This window comes from Gallinula chloropus (genome assembly GCF_964237585.1).
Source record: "Gallinula chloropus genome assembly, chromosome: 11".
In the NCBI taxonomy this organism is placed as follows: domain Eukaryota; kingdom Metazoa; phylum Chordata; class Aves; order Gruiformes; family Rallidae; genus Gallinula; species Gallinula chloropus.
This window is the reverse complement of record NC_140096.1, coordinates 8,138,003-8,162,134: the sequence shown is the minus strand read 5'-3', so window position 1 is coordinate 8,162,134 and position 24,132 is coordinate 8,138,003. Positions and strand designations below refer to the sequence as shown.

The window sequence follows — 24,132 nt, the reverse complement described above, 5'->3', positions numbered from 1 at the left end:
TGGGAAACAAGATGTTAAAAATAGAATAAATGGGACAATCCTGTTTTAAATGACACTAGAACCATCAGTTAAGGATAAAGGCCTCTGCAGGACCATGATGAGGTATTTCCAGTGCATGTAATTGTAATAAGTGGTACTTGAAATTGCATCTTTGAGGGTAGAGGCCACCCTCCCCCACCTTCAGCAATGCATTTTCTGGTGTTCAGTGAAGCATTGCTAGCTGTACAATTAATCAGATGCTCCCAATGGAAAAGGTACCAGAAATCTTTTCATTAATATATCTGCAGTCTTATTGTGGTCTGCACAAAAAGACTTTTAAGAACAGATATTGCTCAACAAAGCAGCTAGATGGAATCCTGCTGGCTTCTTTTCTATTCAGCCATCAGACGCTGGAGTATATTGAGTTATTTCTGGCTCTTTTAAAATGGTGTTTCAGATAAATCACTACCCTTTAGCATGGACAGTGTTTACCTTTTGACCTAAGCAGGAATATATGGTTTGCTTGCTCTGCTTTCATTTTAGTAGGAATCTTGAATCCAGTTATTTGGAGATTATTTTAACTCCCCGGGGGAAGCTGTGGACACTTGCAGGTCTTGAAGAAGAAATGTAGTTATCAATTAGAAACAGAGCATGCACTGATATGCAAAGTAAATGGGAAGGAATTGAAGAGTAATCAAGGAGATGGCACAAGGATCATGTGAGTGCTGAAATAACAGTGAATGTGTTATTTCAGTACCTCACATGTAAAAGGACTGAGGCTACTTATAAAGAAGCATAGTAAGAACATTATGAAAGCTCTGGTGTTTAATTGCTTAAAGCATGAAAGTCTCTAAAAGATGCAGGGAAAAAAAGTCCAGTGCTGACATCTCAGGAGGATTCAATTTCTCACAGCAAATGGCAATCTAGACTGACAAAAATGGGCTTTGTATTCAGCTCAAGTATTTAATTCAGGATCACTGAAAGCTTCAGGGGTGTCTCTGCTTTCAGCAATCCCTGTTGCTTGGCCTATAGGTGCCCAGAGCTTGTGTTGCCTGGCAGAGGTCTGCAAGTCTGGTGCAGGTGTCGAGGGAGCATTGAACCACAGGACACCACTGTTATCTGAAAAAGACTTTGCTCTGGATACAATCTAACTGATTGGATAAATGATTCAGCACTACTCCAAGTTCAACTCACTAAGTGCGACTTGGCCTTAATTTCAAATGTCCCCTATTTGTGGGTGTCTACAAATAGGAAGGCATCTTCTTTATTCAATGACTTGATGCCCTTGAGCTTCGCTGCAGTAGTTGTGGTTGGCAGCACCTGGGAGGGTCCTCTTTACCTTTCTGTGAGTGGTTTGTCCTTCCACGTCCACAGGTCTGAAGGTACGGACTGATGAATCCAGGAGCTTTAACCTGGATTTATCTATGGATTGCCCAAAGATATTTTAATAGTCACATTAAATTTGTTCACCTTTCAGATGCATCTGCTGATCTTTTCCTGTCAAATCTGCAACATACGGCTTTCTATATAACACCTCTCTTGTTCTAGGTGTTATTCCAAGTAGCATCAGTAGTAAAACTTCAGTTCCTTTCCTCTGTGTTTCTTGACATAATTTCATTCTCTCTACCTTTCCACTAGACTTGTCTCCAGAAATGATGCAAATCCCATTTAATCTGTAAAAATGTAGATACTTCCTGAATGATTTATGCTGTAAATTGGGGGGTCCTCTATCTGATGAGATTCCTATGGGGACCCCGAATATTGGTATTATTTCTTTTGGAAGCATTTTTACTACTTCCCTGGCTTTGTTGGTGCAACACAGAAAAGCTTCTGGCCAATCTGAAAAGGTATCAACAATTACTAGTAAATATTATACCCCTTGCATTTTGGTAACTCTGAAAAATCAATCTGCCAGTGATTCCCAGGCATAGAGCCTCTTTACCTCTCCTCTTAGGGATATTTTCTGAATTTTGGGATTATTTTTTAAGCAAGTCTCACAACCTCGTCTAATACCTTTAGTGACATTCGACATATTAATGCCTGTTGCCTATGTTCCCACCATTTCTACTAAGGCTTCAGCTCCCACAAGAGTTGTACCATGAGTTTGTTTCAGGAGCTCCCTCGTTATTTGAGGAGTAACTATGAATTGTCCATCCAGGGTTTTCCAGCATCCTTTGAGGGTCTTTATACACTTTAGAAACTCTGCCAGTTTATCTTCCTTGCTGGTATATTTATGGACATTAATGTTAAAAATCCTTCCAGGGACTAAGGCTGCTACATTTGTGAACAGAGCAACATCTTTGCACTCTGATCAGCCTTTCGGTTTCCTTTGATTGTATCAGCCTGTCCAGACTGGTGCGCTCTGCAGTGTGTCACCAACACTTCCCTTAGTCTGTTGTCTGTTTTGAGCAATGTCAAAATTTCTTTCCTGTATTTTATAGGGTTACCTTGAGATGATAATAATCAGAGTTGTTTGAATGTTTTGTGCTTTTTTCCCTGACACTCCTCATCCTGCTAGCTTCAAAATGTTCAATAGACTCATGGTTGCTTTTTTTACATTCTTCAGCTATGTCCATCCCCAGCAGTATACCATCTACATACCATAACAAGGTCATGTTAGCTTCCTTACCTTGCCACTGTTCCAGTTCCTTTGCAAGTACATTACTGAAAACTGTGGGGTTGTACTTCAGTCCTTAGGGAAGCATCACCCTGCATTTCCTGTCCCATTGTGGGGCTTTCCCATCCAAAGGCAAACAATTTTGAGCTTTGTTCATCTAAGAGAATGCAGAAGAAAGCATCCTTTAAGCTCAATACTGTAAAATAAGCTTTAGAGTCGATTATGGTAGTTAACAAAATATAGGGATTAGGCACTATTGGATGGACATCCACTGCTATTTGATTGATAGCTCTCAAATCTTGTACCAATCTGTTTTCCTCTTAACAGGTAGAGTTGGGGTATTATATTTCAACTGGCACTCCTGTAATAGTCCATATTTGAGGAAACTGTTTATAATAGGTTCCAGTCCAACATAGGCTTCCAATTTCATAGGACACTGTTTTCATCTTATCATTTTAGCTCCTGGCTTCATTTCTATTTTCACCGGTTCAGCAGATTTAGCTCTTCCAGGTTTCTCAGTGGCCCATACAGAAGGAGTTATAGTGTTGTCTGCCACAGAAAGAGAATTGATTGGTACTATTTTTTCTCTGGTTTCTGTAGTCTCCAGTAATTCCTGCATTAGATATATTTGTGCTTCTGAAACATTATTTGGTGGAACATAAACTCTGATTTTGGTTTTGTCAAAGGTTATCCGTGCCCTGAGTTTGTTTCCTTCCCATTAGAGGTATAGGGCATTCTAGCATATATAAAAATTCATGCACAAACATTTTATTACCAATTTTGCATTTCATCTGTTGAAAAAAAGGCTTAACTTCTCATTTTCCTGTTGCACCAACTACAGACATTTAATATTTACTCACAAGTACCTTACAGATATTTAATGCAAAATAGATTACCCCTGTGTCTACTAAAAAAATAACTATATAGTTCTCCAAATTAACAACAACCAGGAGTTTGGCTGGGGATTTCATTTTCTCAACCCTAGGTCCCCATCGATCTCAGTCTTCATTGACAACCTCAATCAATTTCTTTGGTATCAGGGCTGTGGCAGGAGACCAATTAGACTGTTCTTTTGAACACTCATCTTTCCATTTTCCTTTTTCCTTACAATGAGCAAATTGATCTTTTTCTAGTAGTATTCTAGTTCTTAAACAGAGCAATACGTCAGTGTCTTCATGTCTTTCATTGCCATAATCATATTTGAATCAGAAAACAACAAATTACATTGGTTTTGCATCTCACAGTCATTTCTCAATGAGAAAAATAAATCAACATAAGGTACTTCACAGAATTTATCAAACCTTCTACAAAAAAAATAATAATTTTCAGATTGTATTATAATTTAAGGATCCTTTTTCTGGCCATTTTTCTTCATCCTCCAATTTATATTTTGGCCCCCACTGAGGATAATATTCCATAAGTTTCTTTTTTTGGTCAGGGTACCCCTGCCAAACTTGCTCCATTGTTTCAAAATACAGCCTAATGGGGAGCCAGGGGTTAATGCTGACTGCCAGGTGCCCATATCCTTTCCCACTAGGAGTGTTCTAAACCAAGACTTCATATACCCCAGTCGTCACTGTCCAAATATGGATGAATGTTTCCCTTACGTATACATGAATTACCAAAACCTTTACAATTTCCTATACTGCAGTCCTCACTGTCCAAATACATATGAATACCTGTTAAACCTCCCATGTGCACATATATATATATATATATAATAACCAAGCAAGCAATATCTCTTATAGCAAGCATTGCACTGTCATATCACTTACCTTCTCCGGCTGGGGAGGATGCTCACGGAGTCCTGGATCAAAAGGACGTTGCGTGCTGGAGTCCAGAGAGCAGCATCTCCTCCACTGGTAGCTAGCAAGGCATTGTGGCAGTCCGGTCACAGCTGTCCCATCTGAGTCACCCAAAACTGTTGTCTGCAAAGCGGGTTGCTTACCTGCTGTGCAGCAGGGCAGCTCTCACACACAGGGGGATACGGCTTTTGTCCAGGCCCAGCTGCTTGGTGGATTTCCACAAACGAAGCACACCCAAAGCCAGCCCTTTCATTACACTTACACACAAACGGTACAGGGTAATACAGTCCCAGTTACAGTGATTGATGAGTTTTTTATGTTTAATTGTAATAATTACCGTGGCATCTTCAATCACTGTGCCTGTGTGGAGGAAGGGGCTTCACCTGTCCGAGGGGCTTCTTGACCCATGGGTGGTGGGTTTTGGCATTGTAATGAAGGCAGCTCAGTTAGGGACACCAGGACTTGGGGTTTTGCTGCCAATTTGGCTGGGTGTGCATTAGATGTTCTTGGTGTTCCAGGACAGTTAGTTTACAGGTTCCTTTAAATAATTCCCTTTGATCCTTATCTTAGCAACCACCTGTTAGCTATCTACCATCATTATTAATTATGGAGCCACTGTAATACAGAGCCATGATTAACTTGTAAGTTTGATGACAGATATCACCCCAGGCATCATCTCAGCTTTGTTACTGTGCTTTGATATTCGTATCACATGTACTCACCTGACCTGGGACAGAGCCTGCAGTATATTCTGGAGCATTATGAAGGTACAGGAGAGATAAAGGAACCCACTCTTGCTTTCCCTACTCTCACAACCAATTTTATACCAGCATTTCCACCTGTGTGGCTCTCTCCAGAATGCAGTGCTCTGGGGATATCGTGAGCTGTAAGCAATGGTGCTGAGCAGGGGTCAGAAGAGGTGTGGGAGCAGGACAGGATGAGCAGCAGGAAAAGGCATGCAGCTCTTGCACTTATTCTGTGCACGGCTTGGGCTCTTCGTGCCAGAAAATATGTCATTGCAAGGCTTGTGAGCCAACCAGATCTTGCAATACATGTTGAAAGTTAGATAGATCAAAGCCTTATCTGGATCTCATTCCTGCAGGCATTAACACAGCCTCTTAAAGTTTGTTAACGTCATATCTTTATTCTTATCTCAGCTAGAACGGATGTGGATGTGGGTAACCACAAAGACTTTCAAAGTGGAAGCTCTTCATGGAAGTGGGAAATTCTCAGTGGTTTTCAGACTCCTGAAACATAGACCTTGTCTGTGGTGCGACAGCAAGGAAATAGATTTGTCTGGTGCAGTGTCGTTACGACATCCGAGTGTTTCCACTTCTTCCTTACTCATCTTAACTGTCTTAATAAACAAGAAAATGCTGTCATCTTGGCTTTATAAAAGAAACTGAGGGATGGCACAGTTACAACTTACTACTCATTATGACAAGAAGTTTTATTTTGGGAGCCTTCAGCCACTAGACTGATTATATGTGAAACTAAAAAGAAAGGGCAGCTGGGGCCCTGGGCAGGAAGAAATACAGTATAAATAAACTGAATCAGACTTTAGAATTTCAGACATCTATTCTGACTGTGCAGCCATTTGAGGTGATAAATGACCCCCACAGGTAAATCTCGATGTAGCTATACCCTAAGCACATGCAATCAGTTCCCAAGCTTTTCCCTGAGTAAGCAGCAGTTTGCTCAAGACAGAGTTCGCAAATCGGGGATTTTTCTTTAGTTGTTAGAAATTGTCTCAGACATTGTTTCTAGTCTGTTGGATACTTCAAGGCATTTGATGATATGTGTGCTTGAGCAGACTGAGCTGTGCTTGGTTTGCTTCTCAGTAGGAACACCTGCAGACACGGAGAGTATTTTGTTAAAGATAAAAGGCCCCTCATACGTGAGAACTCCAGCATGACTAAATGGTGTTTTGAGTCCTTTGACAATTTGTCAGACCTACTTCTTACAACACAAACTGAACCCTTTTCTCTGTGTAACCTCACAGAGATCAGCAAGGCTCTAAATAGCAAGTGGCTGTGTGATGTGGCTTAGAGGGAGGAGAGGAAAGCTGCATCTCTGAGCTGGCCCTGCGCCAAACCTCCTGCTTTGTAAACTCAGAGCAACTATTTCTGACATTTACTAACATTTTGTTACTGGGGCTGGTCCTGGCTGCTGCTCTTGCTTTGCTCTTGCCAGCTGCTGAGCCACTGTACCTCCAGCTCCACGTCTGCAGGCAAAACCATCACACACGCTTGGCCCCACATCAGTCTGTGTGTTTATTCAACCTCCACCCTCTCCAGTTGGAAACTTGATCGAGGGCAGCCGTCAGCGGTGTTTATGCAGGTTTATCTGATTTCCCTGCTGTGAATCCAGGGAACAATTAGCTTTTTGAGAGCAAGAGCTGAGGCTCTGGCCCAGGCAGAATGACTGGTAGACATTCACCCATAAGCTTTAAACCCACAGCCCACAATAGTATCCACAGCTAGAGGTAAATGAAGCAGGCAGGCACCATATTTTCAGGTGACAATAGGAGCCCTTCCCCCACCACACATACATCTTGCACACAGGCCTCTTTTGCTGGAAAGCCAAGCTAATTGCAACAACACAGTGGTCCCAAAGCTTGCACGGTACTGCGCCGAAGGATTAAACCCTTCAGTACCTTCTTACTTACCCTGGCTGATTTGGTTCTGTTGAACTTCTGTCAGGTATCACCCACAGAACACTGCAGGGCTGTTCTTCCTCTTTTGACAGATAATGGCTCAACTGTCTCTCACTGACACATTACTGACTGAAGGCCAGGCCCTTCCACGTTGCTTACAGGAGGAATCTCCCTCAGATCAACGAATTAGTCATGATGCATGAAAAAAAAATTAAAAAATCGATTTAAGGATCTTCTGGAGGATCAAAAGAGAGAAGCAGATTCTGCTTATCAAAGCTGCTGCAGCAGTTGCATTAAAAGGTGGGTCTATAAGCCTTTATTCCGCATTTCTTAATTACAGCTCCAGTCATTTCTGACAGCACCGAATGAGTACGGATTGCAGGGCAATAGAGACGATTACACATTCATACTCCGGCAGTTGTGTGGCATTTTATTAATACACCAAGGCCTCGGACGTTGCAACTAGCTCCTGGTTTATGCTCCACTACTCCCCTGTCACGTCCTGAGCCAAGAGCCCGAGTACCTCTGAATGCTTCTCATCCCGCTCTGAGCAGCAGCTTTCCTCCTGCTCCCCAGCCCTGCTCCCCTGCCTTACTCCTGTTTCCCAGCCCTGCTCCCGCTCCCCTTTGTTCTGCTGCGAGAGATTCCTGGCCGGTTTTTTACCCGCGCGGCTGAGGAGGACCCGCAGTTACTGACAGGCGCTGCTCGTCAGCAGCGGCCAACTCAGAGGCGGTGCCCGGTGCACCTTCGGCGGCTTTTAACCAATCGAGCATCCGCGTTGCTATGGATACCACAGCAAAGGCCCACCGGAGGGAAAACAGCCGGCGTGCGGTGCCGGCCGGGCAGGGCAGGGCTGCCATCCCGCCGGCGCGGCGGTTGCCGAGCGCTCGCTCTCTGTGTCACCTAAACGTCGCCTCTGGGCTGCGAAGAGGCCCCCGCCCTGAGCCGCCCTCCCCGCCCATGTTCGCAGCCCGGCTGCGAGAGGCGCCCCGCTCCCAGGCTCCGCGCCAGGCCCTGCTCGCTGGGTCAACGGGACACCCCGGGCCCCGGCCCCGCTACAGCGTCCGCATCCAGCTCCTCAGGGCCCGGTGCTCGCACAGCCCCTCATTGGCCAGCACCGCCTTGGCCCCTCATTGGCAAGCACGGCCTCGGAAAGCCACACCCCCCTACCCCCGCCACCGCGGATTGGTGGAGGGGGCGGCAGGGGAGCGGAGAAACCACACCCCTCCGCTCCATGCCGCCGCGGATTGGAGGGAGCGGCTGAGGAGCACGGAGAAATCACGCCTCACGCCGGCCGTGGCCCTCTCCCTGTTTCACTCCCGCAGCCCCCCTCTCCTCCCCTGCGGGCCCGGTGGCGCCTGCGCAGTGGCGGCGTGGCGGCCCTGGCTGTTGTTATTGTGGGGCTGGATTGCGCCGCGCGAAGATGGCGGCCGGGCAGGGGGGCGGTGGCGGCGGCAACGGCGGCGGTAATGGCAACGGCAACGGAGTGGGGGGGCTGGGGATCCCGGGGATCCCTACTCATCTCACCCTCTCCTTTTCGGCCGGGCCGCACTGGGGCGCGGTGGCTCTGCCGCAGCCGCATACGGTGCGCAGCCTGGACCGGGCCCTGGAGGAGGCGGGCAGCTCGGGCATCCTCTGCCTCAGCGGGAGGAAGCTGCGTGACTTCCCCGGCAGCGGCTACGACCTCAGCGACACCACGCAAGCAGGTGTGTGGGGAGCTCCGGCTGTGAGGGGTGACGGGGCCTCCTGCCCAGGGGGCCCGGCTGCGGGGATCGCGCTGGGCGGATGGGCGGCCCGCTGTGAGGGCGGGGAGGGCGTCCCCGCTGTGGTGGCGGCTGGGGGCTCGCGGTGGGAAGGGCGGCCTTGTGCTGGCGGGGGGGGGGGGGTGGTGGTGGTGGTGGTGGGGTACAGGGGCTACGCTGCTGTGGCAGCGGAGGGGGTGCAGCGAAGGGGTCCTCTGTGGTGCCAGAGGAGGGCTGTAGGGGTTGCGGGCAGTGGTGGCGGTTGGGGGTGGATGGCATCGGAGCGGTCTGCGCTGGGGGCCTCGGGGGTGCTGGGGGGAGCGGGGTGGGGGCGATGCAGCCGGGGGATCCGCCGCGATGGCCTTCGCGGGGAGCAGCGCGGGGCACCTGCGGTGGTGGCAGCGGGCAAGGTGGGAGGGAGGGCTGGTGTGGCAGTGGGGAGAAGCACGAAGGAGCCCCCGCTGTGGTGGCAGTGGGTGTCTCGGAGTGCGTGTGGGGGCTGCTGAGGTGACAATAGGGCAAGAGGGGCAGTGGGGAGGCTCCACGTTTGGAGGGGAGGCGGGACAATGAGGAGCGGGAGAGCCTTTGCGTGCAGCGGGACGGGGGGTGTGCGGTGGTGGGATGCTCCCCGCCTGCGTGCGCTGGGGGTTGCTTCCTCTCTGTGTGCTTTTGGGGCCTGGGGGGGGTGTGTCATTCCTGCTCTGTGGGTTTGCGGTGGTGGGCTGCGCACCGGGGCGGACCTTGTTACTGCCGTGTGCGTGCAAAGGCCAGGGGTGCTCCTGCGCTGTGCCCGAGGAGGTGGGGTGCGAGGGGCGGGGGTACCCCAGCAGCCTGCGCCCCCGCGGAGAGCTGCTGGCTGTGCCAAGGCAGGGCTCGGCGGGGTGGGTTCTGTTAAGCCCCGTCCGCGTGTGCGTGCACACACAGCTGAGTGCGTGTGTGCGGTGGGAGGGTTATTGTGCTCTGTGTGCCTCTGCGATGGGGAGGGGCGCCTGTGCTGCGGGGGGAGAGGGGCTGCCTGCCCGCGCTGCGGGGAGAGGTTCCCATCCCAGCGCTTGTGCAGCCAGGGAAAGGTTGTGCGTTCAAGTGTGCGTGTGTTGGGGGCTCGGGGGTGGGGGGCATTCACATGGGATTAGGCGTTGTGTTCCGTGTGTCTGTCTGCGTGTCACGAAGAGGAGTATTTGCAATTCGTGTGCGCGCACACGCTGCCTGGAAGAGGGTGTGCAAGATGAGGGGAGCTGTTTAGCTCGAGCTCTGGGGAATAGGAGCTCCGTGGTGTGTGGTTGGTTCGTACCTTTAAGGGTGTCAGATCCCTCGCAGGGAGGCTTTATTACCTGGGGTGTTTTCAGCGGGAAGATGGTCACAAGTGCGGGTAAGAGAGGGACGTGTGCGCTGCTAGCAGGACGCATGTCGGAGCGTGATGTATTATTCACCGTGCTGGTGAATGCTTAGATATGAGCGTGACCCTGGATTTAAACTGGCTTTCAGGTGAAGTCAACTTGGAGACAGTTCCTAGAAAACAAATTACGTTTTCCACAGGGGCTCTGGTATATTTTTGGCTCATCTCTGATGTACGTCTGGATTTATTTGCTGCTGGAGTAGCTGCTGGAGATGGATCATTTTGAGTAATGTGCTATAACAATACTATGAAGACTCCAGCATCTTTTGTTCATGAGTAGCAGTGGCTTTCCAAAATGTTACTTGGTTGGATTAATTCCATGGGGTTGGGGTTTTTTTGTTGGTTTGTTCTGTGGCTTTTCTTTCCCTATAGATTATGAGTAGCTGGTTTATTGTTTTGAATATGAGACTGCCCACTCTGGTACCTTATCCATCTCTGACAATCCTGCACTCCTGGTCTATCAAATACTCATTCTGTTGGTCTTTGTTGTGGGCTGCATTTGTGCAGAGGGTTAAATCATGATGTACTCATTCTTCTGTGATATATTAGATTTTGTAGGGTGTAGAATTTGTGAAGGACTGATTTTAAAATCCAATTTCTGTATACAGTAGCAAGCCTGCTAATGATTTATGGTTTATTGGGGTTTTTTTCCTGACACATGTGATGCATGTGCAATTAAGAGTGGGGATAGGTAAAATGTGTTCTTTTTTTCATAGTAGAAGCACAAGATGACAATAAAACCAGATTTAGTGAAATAATGGATTGTTTTCCTTGTAGTAGCATGAAACTGTATTTGGCAACATAGTAGGTCACTTCTGTTTATAAATATTCAGTAACTACAGCATTAAAAATGAAGCATTGTATAATAGGTAATCTATTATTAACAAGACATTTTCTGTATCCCGAAGCAGGTACATCAAGCATTCATATTTTATGTTTGTTTCTAATTATTACTGATTGCATTTTAGGTTTAATTTTTTTAATTTTATTTTGAATTTCAACACATTTGAGTAAATGCTGTCTGCATTCATCTTGTGTTTAAATTTTGGCATGTAGCAGAGCCCAACCATCACTGTCAGGGTTGAATTTTCATCATGAAAGACTGTGTGAAGATGTTTAAGGGCAGTCTCTGACATGAATAGCAATATTGCCTGCTGCTCTAAAGAAACCTTATTTAAATAGTACCACCTCATAACAACCCTGCTTTAATGTAGCACTGATTCACAAATTAATCCTGTGAAATACAATTTTTAGATGCCTTTCAAAACAGGCTTGTAAACAAAAGATTTGTAGTCTTTTGTGTTGCCTTAATCTGTAGAATTCTGGCAAGTGGGTAAGTGGTATTGTGCTGGTGAGTCATGGGCATCCTTTAGAGTATCAGTATGGCAGGGAGCTGGATGAAAGACCATGGCCTCTGAGGCAGTCGCTGGTCTTTTAGTTACTGACATTTTGGTAACAGCTATTGCTGTTTCACATTACATGGATAAAGGGTATGGGTTTAGGCTGAGGCATGGAAGATGGGGGCTGGATCAAAAAATCTTTGTGTTTCACTTTCTGTTCCAATCCAGTGACTCTGAAATTTGGTTTTGTGGTACTTGAAGCAAACACTTAAAACCCCCCAATTTCTAACAAACCTTAATGTAAACAATTTGTATATCACAGACCCTTACACAGCAGGATCTACAGCATCACCACAAATCCATAATACTCTGCAGTAGTGTCAATAAAATCAGCAAAACCACTATAGTTCTCAGTACACTGTAGATAGGTAGGTGTTAAATCACAACTGCCATTGATTTATCAAAAATACTTTGGGATTTTTTGTTTTATATCTGGCCATAGTTTACATCTAACTTGTGTGATGGCTTGCCAGTGCATAATTTGCAAATACTGTAGCGTGTTTGGGGCATCTTAAATTCAGAAACAAAAACTATTGCTGAGCTAAAAGCATAATGACCATATCTCTCTGTTTAGCTCTGAGCTTATGTTTGTCATATATTTTCTTAACCATGCCATTGCAGCTCTTGAGAAAATCTTATTTCACTGAATTTGTCTCCTGGCTGTTCAAACAGGTCTTGTGCTGCTGCTCAAGGAGGAAATAAAGTTACAGGTCATGAGATACCATGAGATGTATCAAGAGGCATATTGAATATTCCAATCATTTTATTAACCTGTAATTTTGCTTCTCACTGCATAAGCAACGTTAGGCCCCCTGGCAGTTAAGTAATTGAGTGTATCACATCAGTGTAATCACTGTCTGTTTAGCTGAAGACTTGTGTGTTTTCTGTCTTTGTTTTTTTTGGTGTTTTTTCTTTCTTTTTTGAAGATAGGCTCTTTGCTGTATCACCATGCTGAACTAAGTCAGCCTATGTCTAGCAATTTCCCCCCTTTAAGAACATTTAAAAAACCATTATTTAGTAAATATGAAAGGCATGAGACTGACAGTTCAATAAACAATTTATTTGCTCTGGATAAATATAGTGGTGCCATCAGGTTTACTTGGCTATGACTTTGTCACAACCAACTTGATACTCAGTTTTTAATTTTGAGGGAAACACCAAGCAATTATATGTAGGTGGATAATTGCCTGTAAATATATTAACTTTGAAATTTATCCTTTCTCACCACCTGCGACCTTGTTATACAGCTGAGCAGTAACACCAGTGTATTCTCAGTATGACTTCAGGACGAGCCCTCCTGTCATGGCCAATAACAATCTCAGCACCAGAGCAGAGTTCCCACATGGTGATTCCTGCATGTGCTTGCCGAGGGGATGGGCTGAGAGAAGACATGCCTTTTGGTTAAGACACCTTTGTGTAGCATTACTTGTATGACTTTGTTGATTTTTTAAATATCCTATTTCTGGTGCTTCTAAGGTATATAGCAATTTATGTGATTACAGATTAAAAGCAACAAAACCTGCAGCTCAGTACTGAATGTGAGTTGCATGAGAATTTTTATGTATATGTGTTTATATTTATAGATATTTATATTTTATTTTATTTTTAATATGTATATATAGAATACTCTTCTGTTTTTATTGTATGTGTTTCTAAACAAATTATATTTTCCTGCCTGAATTAAAGTTGGTTTTATTGGTAATACTAATGTTGATTAAAGTGATGGCAGGTATATGAATAGCAACACCAAAACCAATTTTCAGCATAAGAAAATAACATTTCTATTTGGTGAGTATCCCAAATGTAGATTACATTCTAGAAATCTAACATGTTGAAAAGCGTGTGACTCTTGAGTAATGACTTGGATTTGAACAAAGAGATGCTGAAATTATGTTTTCTGGGGGGAGGGGAGCAGGTAGTATTTATGCTCAGAAATGCATGAGGTGCATAATCTGGAAGTGGCACAGTCGAGGTCCCTTCCAACCCTTAAGATTCTATGATAAGCAAGTAGTTGTGATAATTGCCCATGGTGATTTCTCAGCAGCATGTCCAGTGCTTGGGCTAGCAGAAAATGAGTTATGTATGTTCTCAGAGGCTGCCTTGCTAAAGGCCAGTAGTAAGAACACCTGGCAAGGAGACTTGGTATTAGAGACATGCTTGGAGGAGTCTCAGTTCAGTGGGTTGAAGTTAAAATGATGAATTATTAGTTTGCATGCGTAAAAGAACTGCATTATGAAGAATTGCACAAATATTTTAATCTACTCTTAAAAACCCAACAGCAAAAAACCCCAAATGAAACGTAAATAACAAAAAGCCAAAATGTGTTAGATCCTTATCTGAAATACTGACCTGCAAGAACTGTGCAATATGTAATTTTTTGACTTTTTGTATTTTGCATCCATCAAAACTAAATATGCCAGAATGTTGACTATTTTTCTGCCTTGGAGTAGTAGGAATATTTAACCTCTGAGATACCAGTTGATCTAAGGAACTCTGCTGTATATTTCTGCTTTGTTAATTCCATTTGCTCCCCCTCATTAAATAATATTTAGAGCACAAATTGCATCGCAAAACCTTGTCCAATAGGGAAAATGGTCTATTTGTTTTGTTCACAAAAAGCATCTTATTTGATTTGTGAAGCATTGTTGGAGTTGATTCAAAAGTATATGTTCATTTTACTGGTAAGGCCAGCATTTAATGTTGAAAGGTGCCCTAAGCAAAAAAGCTTGTCAGTGTATGACTTCTCAAAAAGGGGTTTTGTAGTTCCAGGACTTGAAGGAACTCTGCATCTCAGGCTTGTCTGTGGGCTGCTGGCCAGCAGATGTAACTGTGCAATGAGCAGATCCCTGACCATCTGTGTATTAAAACGAACATCTACTTCAATTTGTCACTTTACCATCATTTCAATAGGTGGAACCAGTACCTAGTGGGCAAGAACTTGATATGTTGCAGAACTACTCTAGGACTAAAAGGTTTATGGAAATGTTCCCTTCAGATCAGTAACAAGTGATATTAGATACTTCTTTTTAAGCAAATGGAAGTGGCTACAGCTATTCTTAAATGCTGCCATGAGGTCTGGCATGAGTAGTACAGTCAGCGGGAGGCACTAGCAAATAAGAACAGATGCTGAAGTTGCTACAGCAGTGGCCTTTGTGTCTCAAGAGAACATGCTGTAGCTGTTGCTAGACCCATTGGCTCTGCTCGTGGACGAGTGGTTTATCCTTTTTCTTTGGTTAGTTTTTTCCCCAGTTTGCTCTTACATCACTTGCCTTGTTTTCTGGTGTTCTTTGTCTAAAGCTTACTTTAAAAATGCTGCCGCTTAGTTTATGCAGCCTCAAGCACTTTTATCCACACAAAAGATAAGTCATATAGTAAACACTGGTTACAGTTAATGAATCGGTGATAGCCTTTTGTCTCTGCCTCATGTCCATTTGGGTTGCAAGGTCTTCAGGGCAAAGGCCTTTGATGTATATAACAGCATACAGAAAGGAACACAAAAAGCTTTACTTGAGGGTTTTCTGTGTGTTTAGGTAATACTTAACAAACCCGGACTTTGTTTTATTTATGAATGATGATTACTTTCCCTTGTATTCTTCATGAAAGAGTTAAAATGATTTGAAACAAATTTGCAATTGAAAAATTTGAAAACCAAATAAATTGACAAGATTAATCCAAAAAGTAAGGGCCAATTTAAATGGGAGAAAGGTGCCCTGTGCTGTATTACATAAACTTAATATGTCTTGCTGATTTGTCAAGAAGAGAGTTTAATTCTTTCCGGTAATAAGCTGTTTTAAGAATTATAGTCTAAATACTGAAGTGTCATGTTGTTTAGGGAAACAAATAAGCTTCCTGTGCTTACCATTTCAAACGACAGAAGATTTGTGGTGATAAATGCCTTCGGAAATGGAGAGGAAGGTAATCCTTGTGTAGTAATGTCCTTTTGACTGTGTAGCCAACTGGTGTGTCAGTTTACCCCTCCATATGCCAGTTTGAGGCATAAATTATTGCCTCCTCTAGGTTCTTAATTATTATTTTTAAGTCATGCTGTGCTAAAATAACTGAACACATACCTTGTGGAGTTGGAGCAAAGTGCTCTCTTGTGTTGGAAATGCCTGGACCCTTCTCATGTGGTAACAAGGTGAGGAGTTCCCTAAATCCATCTGCTGGTTTCATCCCTGCATTGGTGTGCAGGAGGCCAGCACTGGCATGCTCCCAGGTTGTCCCAAACTTTAGAACATGGCTTCTGGTTTAGTTTTTGATGAGTGCAAATTTCTGGAAGAACTTCATGTGTGGTGTGTGGAGATGACTTACATAAAAAAATCTACAATTGCTTGACCTGAATTGCCAGTTTAGATGTGTTTGATGTGGATGTGTGCAGCACAGACTAGGAGAAGACATTCATTGAAGATGGGCTGTAATAGTGGGTTGGCTCTTCAGGGCTATCTTGAGTTCAAAGCTATTGTGCTGGCTCTCAATCCTTCCTCCCTGTTAGTAGAAGTCTGAGACACAACTGTTGGTCTGTTCAGTTACAGAAATGTGTATTTCACGTGGAACTGTGTGGTTTGAGCTGACATTTTTTAAGTCCCCAAAGCAGTAAGAGTGTATTTTTCTTCCCTCTAGTAGTGCTGTTTAGTTTGAAAAGCCAAGAACAGTTTCTGGTTGCCTGTAGAACCTCTTCTCTGTGCTTGATGAGAAACTTTATCGTTAGATGGTCGTGTACAGTTTCTTCATCTATCGCTTTAACCACACAGAGTGAGTGTGTAACTAAAGTTAGTGACATTGATAACCATGAAGCAGGTATTTCCTAGCTCTTCAGGGGTTAGCTTTAGAACCCAGACATCGCTCTGTAATATCTCTTTTACAAAAATAGTATCTACTCTGTGCTCTGTCAAACACTCAGTTAAAAAAAACCCTGCCTGTAGCCGCCTACAATCTTGGGAGTGTTTTTCTCTCTCTTAAAACAGCTTGAAGAGATGCAAGCAGAGGAACATGAAGCTGAGAAGCAGTGTGAAAGGATGATTAGCTTCTATCTGATGTGGAACAGCTCTGTGCTGAGATAATTGATGGTGTGTTGCTGTGAGAAATATGGTCGCTAGTATTACCATAGTCCAGCACCCCGTGTTCTCACTTAGCGTACGAGGAGGCATTTGCATGCATTGGATGGCTGAATTGAGCATGCACTGGGGGTTGTTAAGCTGGTTGAAGCAGTTAATTTCCCTGACAGGTTGTTTCATCTCTAGCTTTTAAACAGTGGGCACATTGGTGGCAATGAAACACCTCTTTATGCTCTTTCTGGACTTCCTCTGATGACCTGAGTTTCTCATCCAGGCATGTTGCAATGTTGTTACTGAATAAAAACTGCAACTCTGTATCTGTTCTCCTTCCCCTTTCAGTTGCTGAAACTTCTCGCTTATTTCCATTGTGGTCAAATTCCTGCACATCACTTTCAAAGGATTCTTTTTATCTTTGCTGCTGTCTCCCACTAGATTCCCTGGTGTAGTAGTTGCTTGGTAAGGGGTGCTGGTCCTTATTTATATGCAGTTTCTCCTGAGCAGTTGCGTGTTGAATTATATACTATATAATTAGGAAAAAAATTACAGAAAATTATGTAGACTATATATTAGAAAAAACATATTTTCTAATATGCAAATTGGACATAATTGTATTGATACGAAAGGTGTGTCTAGTCCAGGATCCTCTTTATTAAAGACTATGAATTCTCTTTTTAATGTGTCACTTGATAGCTTCCTTTGCAGCCCCATATTTTTACTGTAAATAATGAAAATAGATTGTGTCCTCAGTTGTCTGTTCCAGGCTGATGAAACCTATCCTGTATAAACTCCATTTTACATTGAAAAATTCTTGTGTGTGTACGTATATTCTTTGTGTACATTGTTCTGTATTTTCTTTGAGATAAGCCAGGAACTGCATGCAGTATCAAGATATAGGTATGCAATGAAATAATACTCTCTTTTCTGTTCCTAGCACTGTTGTGTGCCTTTCACTTGAGGTGCCTTTAAAGTAACTGAAGAACTGAGTCCTATGGCTGGATGAATCTCAGATTTGAAATGTCATCTTATTCACTTATGAGTTACTAGTTAAATACAATACATTCAAGCTAGAGAAGTGTGTGAAAGTATAATCTCCACCCAGTTGTGCCTGAGATAAATAGGAAGCGACACTGGAAACACAGAAGTATAGAAGTAGCTGCACGTGTAACATTGCTGAAAATGCAAAGTGTGTGTAAGACTTTTCCTTAATTTATTTTTTTTATTGTAAGACCATGCAGATGAAGTTTTGATAATATATTATAACGTTATTTAAATGTGAAAATTCTAATCACATAGTTTCTGAAGTAATTTTGAACAGTGGCACCAAAATTATTTCTTATTTCTTAAATTGCTCTTTTGCTTCTGTAGAAACTTGGTGTGATTTGCTCTTTCTGCACATTGACTCTCTGCTTAAGTTAAAAAGGGTTATGTTCTTCTAAAAGTTTCATTGCTTTGAGGGAGCTTTTCTGATACAGGTTTTACAGTTAATATTCCAGTGATCTGGAATTAAATTTAGACTTTGCAGTGTTATATTAAAAATATGTATTGGAGTGTGGTGTTTTTACATGGCAATAAATATTTATATATGCAATCTTATTCTCTGCATGTAGCATTTTTTGAAAGCAAGCCAATGTCTGTGTTTTATACTCAGGTGTAACGTTATAAAAAGTTGTGCCTGTGTCTTCTATTAAGGTTGCTTCCCACTTGTGGGAAGGCTGTGCTAAGGAGTGTGAATCCTGGTGTTTGTGGTTCCATGATGCTTCTGGGGCTTATGAACCTATTCTGGGTTTTTCTCTATTCTGTGTCACATGGACTTCTCAATTAAGAATTACAGTAACCATAAGGATTAGATGAAGACAGGCTATGCTTCTATTTCAGAGCATACACAACAGATAAAAAAAATTTTAAATATTACTAAATAAACTTTTAACAATAGTCTTTTAAATGCATTTAACGTTGGTCAGTTTAGTTTCCTGAGAGCTGCAAGTGTCCGACAGGTATATCAGAGTTGCCTTCTTGTGTGTAAGAGCTGATGGGTGCTTAGCCTGTTCTGTGTAGTCCTTCACCATAGCTCTTAATGTGGGAGAACAAACATATATTTGTATCTGGGATACATAGCTAGATACAAACAATATTTTTCTCTAATTCCTGAACATTCTTTGCCAGTAAATTCTAAAAATTTCTTGTCTGCTTGGCAGCTGAAACAGTTGCTGTTTATATCTGTATACACAATTACTCTGCATTTGGACATATTTTAATTGCTCAGTGCCTGATTTTGCAACCTAAGTAAATCTTAAGAATTCTGATACTTGTTTAATTAACTATGATTCTTTTTCCCTTTTTCGGAAGGAAAATTTTAAAACATCTTCTAGTTTAATGACTCTAGTCATGCATTAACATTAAGATTTGAACTCTGAACCTGCAAGTAGGATGTATAGAGCTTGAGGGAATGCTAGGGATGCTAGAGGACATCCCTTTTGACATAAGCTTGGCAAGCTTAAGAGTTCCGTTCTCCTGAGGTTCCTGAAAATCCGAATGAATTGGTGGTTTCAGAAAGCTGCTGCTGTAGCAGTTGTAATGGGAAGTGCTGGGTAGCTTATGCAAAGAACTTGTTTTCTGGATTCTCCTAGAAGCCTCAGTTAATATTTCTGACTGAATGAAAGTGTTCTATAACAGTATTTGAAAGCTCCAAGTAAATATGTAAATATTAAAAACAGATGAATATGCAAAATCTAATAACATTGCAGAGCTCTGGAAGTTCACCCAGCATGCCAGGAGTCCACGGTGAACATAGTCTAGATGAGTGTTGGATTGTTTTTGCAAGCTGACCTGTTTTTAGTTTTGGATTCATACTTTTCTTTCTACTCTATGAAGTTTAATGTCTCTCCTTGTGGGAGAAGGTGACACATTAATAAAGCCACCACAGGTGAAGTCAGGTCTGTGTTGCAGAAATCTCTATTGGGGGTCTATCAGATAAAATACAGACCTGATAATTTTCTCTCTGTGGGATCCTCCTCAAGGAGGGAAACTTGGCATTCTGTTTGAGATAGAAGAAAAAGAAAGGCTGGATATTTGTGTGATGGAAGAAATGGTAGGATGTGTGGTCATAAGGTGGTTTTGAAGAATTACATCAAGTAAGAAATTTGCCTGCCTTGGCCTGTCAGCTGAATTAATAATCAGATTTGTGAGATCATCAAAAGATTATTATTTTTTTAGTCTGAGCTAAAAGTATATCATTAGCATTGGTTCTGAACAGTTTTAACTTTATACATTCACTGACTTATGTAGGACTAATTATATAGTTACTGTTGTGCTTTGATTGCTTTGATTTTATTTTTTTCTTAGACTTGGCTGAAGCATTGCCAGAAAAAACTGGTTAGCAAAATCTACATGTTACAAGTTTGGAGAGGAGATCTGTGTTTTGCTGGGTGGCAGGTTGTTGTTTTCTCTTAAATCTGTTTCTAAATAAAATTTTGGAACACATTGAGCAACCAAAATACAACACCAATATCATGGATCAGCATATTTTCATGAGAAATGCTTTAACATCAAGTTCAGCCTGTATGCATTTCCCAGTTAAGCCTTGTGTTTCACATTCAGCACGTGGTGTGTACAAAGTGTGACTATAAAAACAATTGTACTGCATCAAATAGAAGTGCAGTCTGTGCTAGCGGCGTGCCTCTGATAGCAAGCAGTAATGAATGCTTAGGGAAAAATGCAGAAACAAGGCAAATGTGATGTTAGTGTGCTTTGACTTCCTTACCTCACACTGCTGTAACCTGACAGCTTAAAGCTATTCATTTTTCCTTTTGATCATGACTTCAATTTATGCAAGATACCGTTTTCCTTCCAATAGCTTCCCTTACAACTCTGCCTGAAATTATTTTAAATATCAATATATCGTCTTTTAATAACTGTCTTTCAGCGAAGACTTTACTCTTTTTGTTAAAAAGAAACCAAGCTGCAACCAACTTCATGTTTTTCTAGTTCCTCCTTTAAATTTAACCCTAGCAATGGTGTACCTCTCCCGTTTGTTCCTGCAGAGATGGTGAATTGAAATACCCTGTGATTCATGAGCAGCCCTGGAAAATGTTTTCTGTTTAGTCTTTGCATAACACCCCCAATTTAGAGTTTTCCAGTCTAAACTGGTTAAGCAAAGAATTCATATAATCTCACTTCTAGAGGAGTTGTCATTTTAAATCATCTGTGGTTCTGCATTTAGCAGTTCTCCTTGCTTCCTCAATCTATTAACCCTTACAGACCAGTGACATTTTAAGTGCCAGCAGTGTGCTTGCGTTTTGTTGAGATGAAATCTGTCTTGTTTTTAGAGGAACACACTATTCCAGAAGTTACCTCCTTTTTTTTTTTTCTTGCAATATTTTCTCAGTCATACATTACGGTATTACTCTTCAAAAAGAACTTAAATGGTAGAAGCTTGTTGTGGTTTAGCCCCAGCCAGCAGCTGAGAACTACTTGTTTCCCCCTACAACACAGACTGGTTTGTTACTGACAGATGATGGGGGTAGTTTCCTATTTTAATAGGGCTTTCAGAATGGGAATGTCAGAACCTTGCCCCGTGGTGTCCTAAGGCATTGTTTTCAGGAAGTGTCTCCAACAGTAATATTCCAATTTCACAATATTTGTCTATTTTCTTCCAAGGGGAAAATTTATGGAGTTTGTGTGAGGGCATGCTGAGGGACTTCCAGCAGACAGTGCTAGTGTGATTTTTGTCAGGCCAGGCTAGAAACCACAACTGGGTTTATGTTGCCTGTTGAGTGCTGCAGACCTGGTGCACTCATTGTCCAGAGCAGAGAGCTGGTGCACACTGCAGTTGTGTGGCTCAGCTCTGGGTTTTACTTCTGCAGAAGAAAAAGAAGAAAAAACCTGCCACCCACCATCAACAAAAAAAGCTGCAAAGCTGTGTTTTAACCTGTGTCTTTCAAAGATGAATGATTGGGGTTTGGCTGGATGCACATAGAGCAGCAGAATTTTCATGATGTCGAGTCTGCTTCCAAAGATAACACTGCTGGAAGGTGATGTGTCATTGTACCAGGCTTTGTATTTGATGGGCATCTACAGCATACTGGACCACCTGCATTCAGCCTCATGTACCAGCATCACATTTCCTCTGTAAAGCTACCCTTCTGCCCTCCAGCCCACACCAGGGTGGGGAGTTATTCTGCCACAGGTACAAGTTTTTACATTTGCCTTTTACACTGGATGAGGCATTTGCCAGTTGAGGTCACTCCAACTGGCATCCCATCCCTCCAGCATGTGAGTTGCCTCTTTCTTCCTTCCGATGTGATGCTGTCCGTGCACTTCCTGAGGGCACACTTTATCCTCTTTCCCATATTCTTGATGAAGAATCCAAATGATACGGATTCCAGTGCTGGCCTTGAGAAATGCCAAGCATAGTTGCTTTGCCAGTTATACTTCAGGCTGTTGAGCTCTCTTCTTTGGGCCTGACAGTGACTTTGAGCCACTTTTGCAGCCACTTTCTAGTCTGTATTTTCCATCTAGTGTGGGCCAAACTGTATGTTTGTTCCAGTGATAGGAGCTAAGCAGAAACACAGTTATTTCATGCAAGTGTTAAAAACTGAGAACTAAAGCCTGAAATAGCAAGGGAACTGCATTGCTGCTTTGTTAAAAGACTTGGTTCAGCGTTTTTGAGAAACCACATCCCTTTGAAATATCTTTGATTGGAAACCAGTTACTGTTAAAAATGTAGACAGTTGTTCTCAAGTAAACATCTCTATTCTGAGAGAGCTTCATGGGCTTTCTATGAGAGAGATTTTGGTAGTTAACTGATAATTTCCAGGATTCTTGGATCACATCTATTTGGATTTTCTGTTTTTTTAAAGATTTCATGTAATCAGAAGTATGTATATGTGCATGTTGTAGCATTCTGGTTTTACACATCTTCACACAGAGCTGCATAAAGCACTCATGCATTGTCAAAATTACTCTAGTGTTTCCATTGTCAAAGGAATCTCTTTCTGCTATTAGGCTAGGCTAAATTACATCCTTACTTTTATAGCTAAATGCGTTTGGCATTGGTCTTTGGAACTTTAGTCTTTGTAGCTGAGTTATAAATGCGTAACTGGAGAATGTCTGTTGTGCTTGCAATAAAGAATAGTTATGGATAGGAATTGTAGTTCTTCAGCAAAATAAGCGTGTAATGGTGTTGGTTTTTTACTTCCCAAACGTGGCTTTAGCATTGCAGGTATTTTGTACGGTGAAATTAGATTCTAATGTAGCTGTCAAACAGACGGAGTATTGTTCGTACCTTGTCTTACTGTTGTGCTAGAATTGGAGGAAAAAAACCCCAACCCAACAGTTGTACAGAACAAAGACTGATAAGAGAAGGGACAATCATAATTTATATACCCAGTTGCATTTTAAATGTTCTTAATTATGTACTGGGTAGTGTATTTGTAATTTTTCTATTCTGTTAGAATACTAAGCTGTTTGATTTTAAATTATAAGCCTTTGTATAGTAATTATATTCACTAGCATCTGGGAAAACTGAATTATTTCACACTTCTTGCAACAGCTTAATTTTTTAGGAGCATGACAAGAATAACAGTGAGTAGTTTTATCTCTTTACTGCAGGGAAATTTTTTACTAAAAAAGGATTATTATTTTTCTTTTGCTTCTAGATCTTTCGAAGAACAGATTTACTGAAATTCCTCCCGACGTCTGGCTGTTCGCACCGCTGGAAACTTTAAATCTGTATCACAACTGCATCAAATCAATTCCAGAATCCATTAAAAATCTGCAGATGCTTACCTACCTTAACATTAGGTGAGTAATGCATGTTATTTTTGGTCTTTATATAACTAACATCATCGGAGAGGCAACATTCTACTTTACCAGGTCATTGAGCATATTTGTGCCCTCATTTTTGCCCAGAAAAGTAAAATTATTCTGTTGCTTGTTTGCCTTATCTTGGTGTTCAAGACCAGCAGTTGTTGCTTCCTTTGTGGAAAGGAATTGACTATATTATGAAATTTCCATCACTAAATGGTGATAGCTGAGGGTAAGGAGAGTTTACAAAGGTTTTCTTTGTTTTCATGTTCTGCAGACAAACAGTATTTAGAAACTGCACCCTTACAAAGCTTGCTGCTCTCAAGAGGATAGATTCCTCTTGCCAAAAAGGGCTACTCAATTTGTACATGCTTTACAATTGTTGTTGTATTCCTGTTCCTGAACTTGGAAAACATACATTGTTGGATCTTCTGAGAAGATGAATATGAGCTCTGGAAGTGGAGGGAATGTAGAAGAATGGTCTCATAAAGAGATGAGACTGTTTTCCACAATATTCCTTGTTTCTTATATTAACTGTAGCAAGTCCAAAAGAGTCTTCCCAGCTGAGAGCTATTTAATATGTGAAATTTGGTTCCAGAAATTATTTTGGAAAAACTGTGTGAATTGATCCTTGGAAAAGAAAAAACACTTAAAAAGAAATAAGGGGGGGGGGGGGAAC

General features: G+C 42.4%; 1 protein-coding gene across 1 annotated transcript in view; it reads left to right on the top strand.

Moving 5' to 3' along the window:
• Positions 1–8,480: 8,480 nt before the first annotated feature.
• The window catches only part of LRCH2 (leucine rich repeats and calponin homology domain containing 2), a gene marked incomplete at both ends in the record, with an annotated part of 41,869 nt that continues 26,217 nt past the window's right edge, over positions 8,481–24,132 (top strand). The window contains 2 exons of the mRNA XM_084268958.1: positions 8,481–8,763; positions 23,306–23,450. Of these exons, the coding sequence (XP_084125084.1) occupies positions 8,481–8,763; positions 23,306–23,450 (428 nt within the window). The remainder of the gene's footprint in view (positions 8,764–23,305; positions 23,451–24,132) is intronic.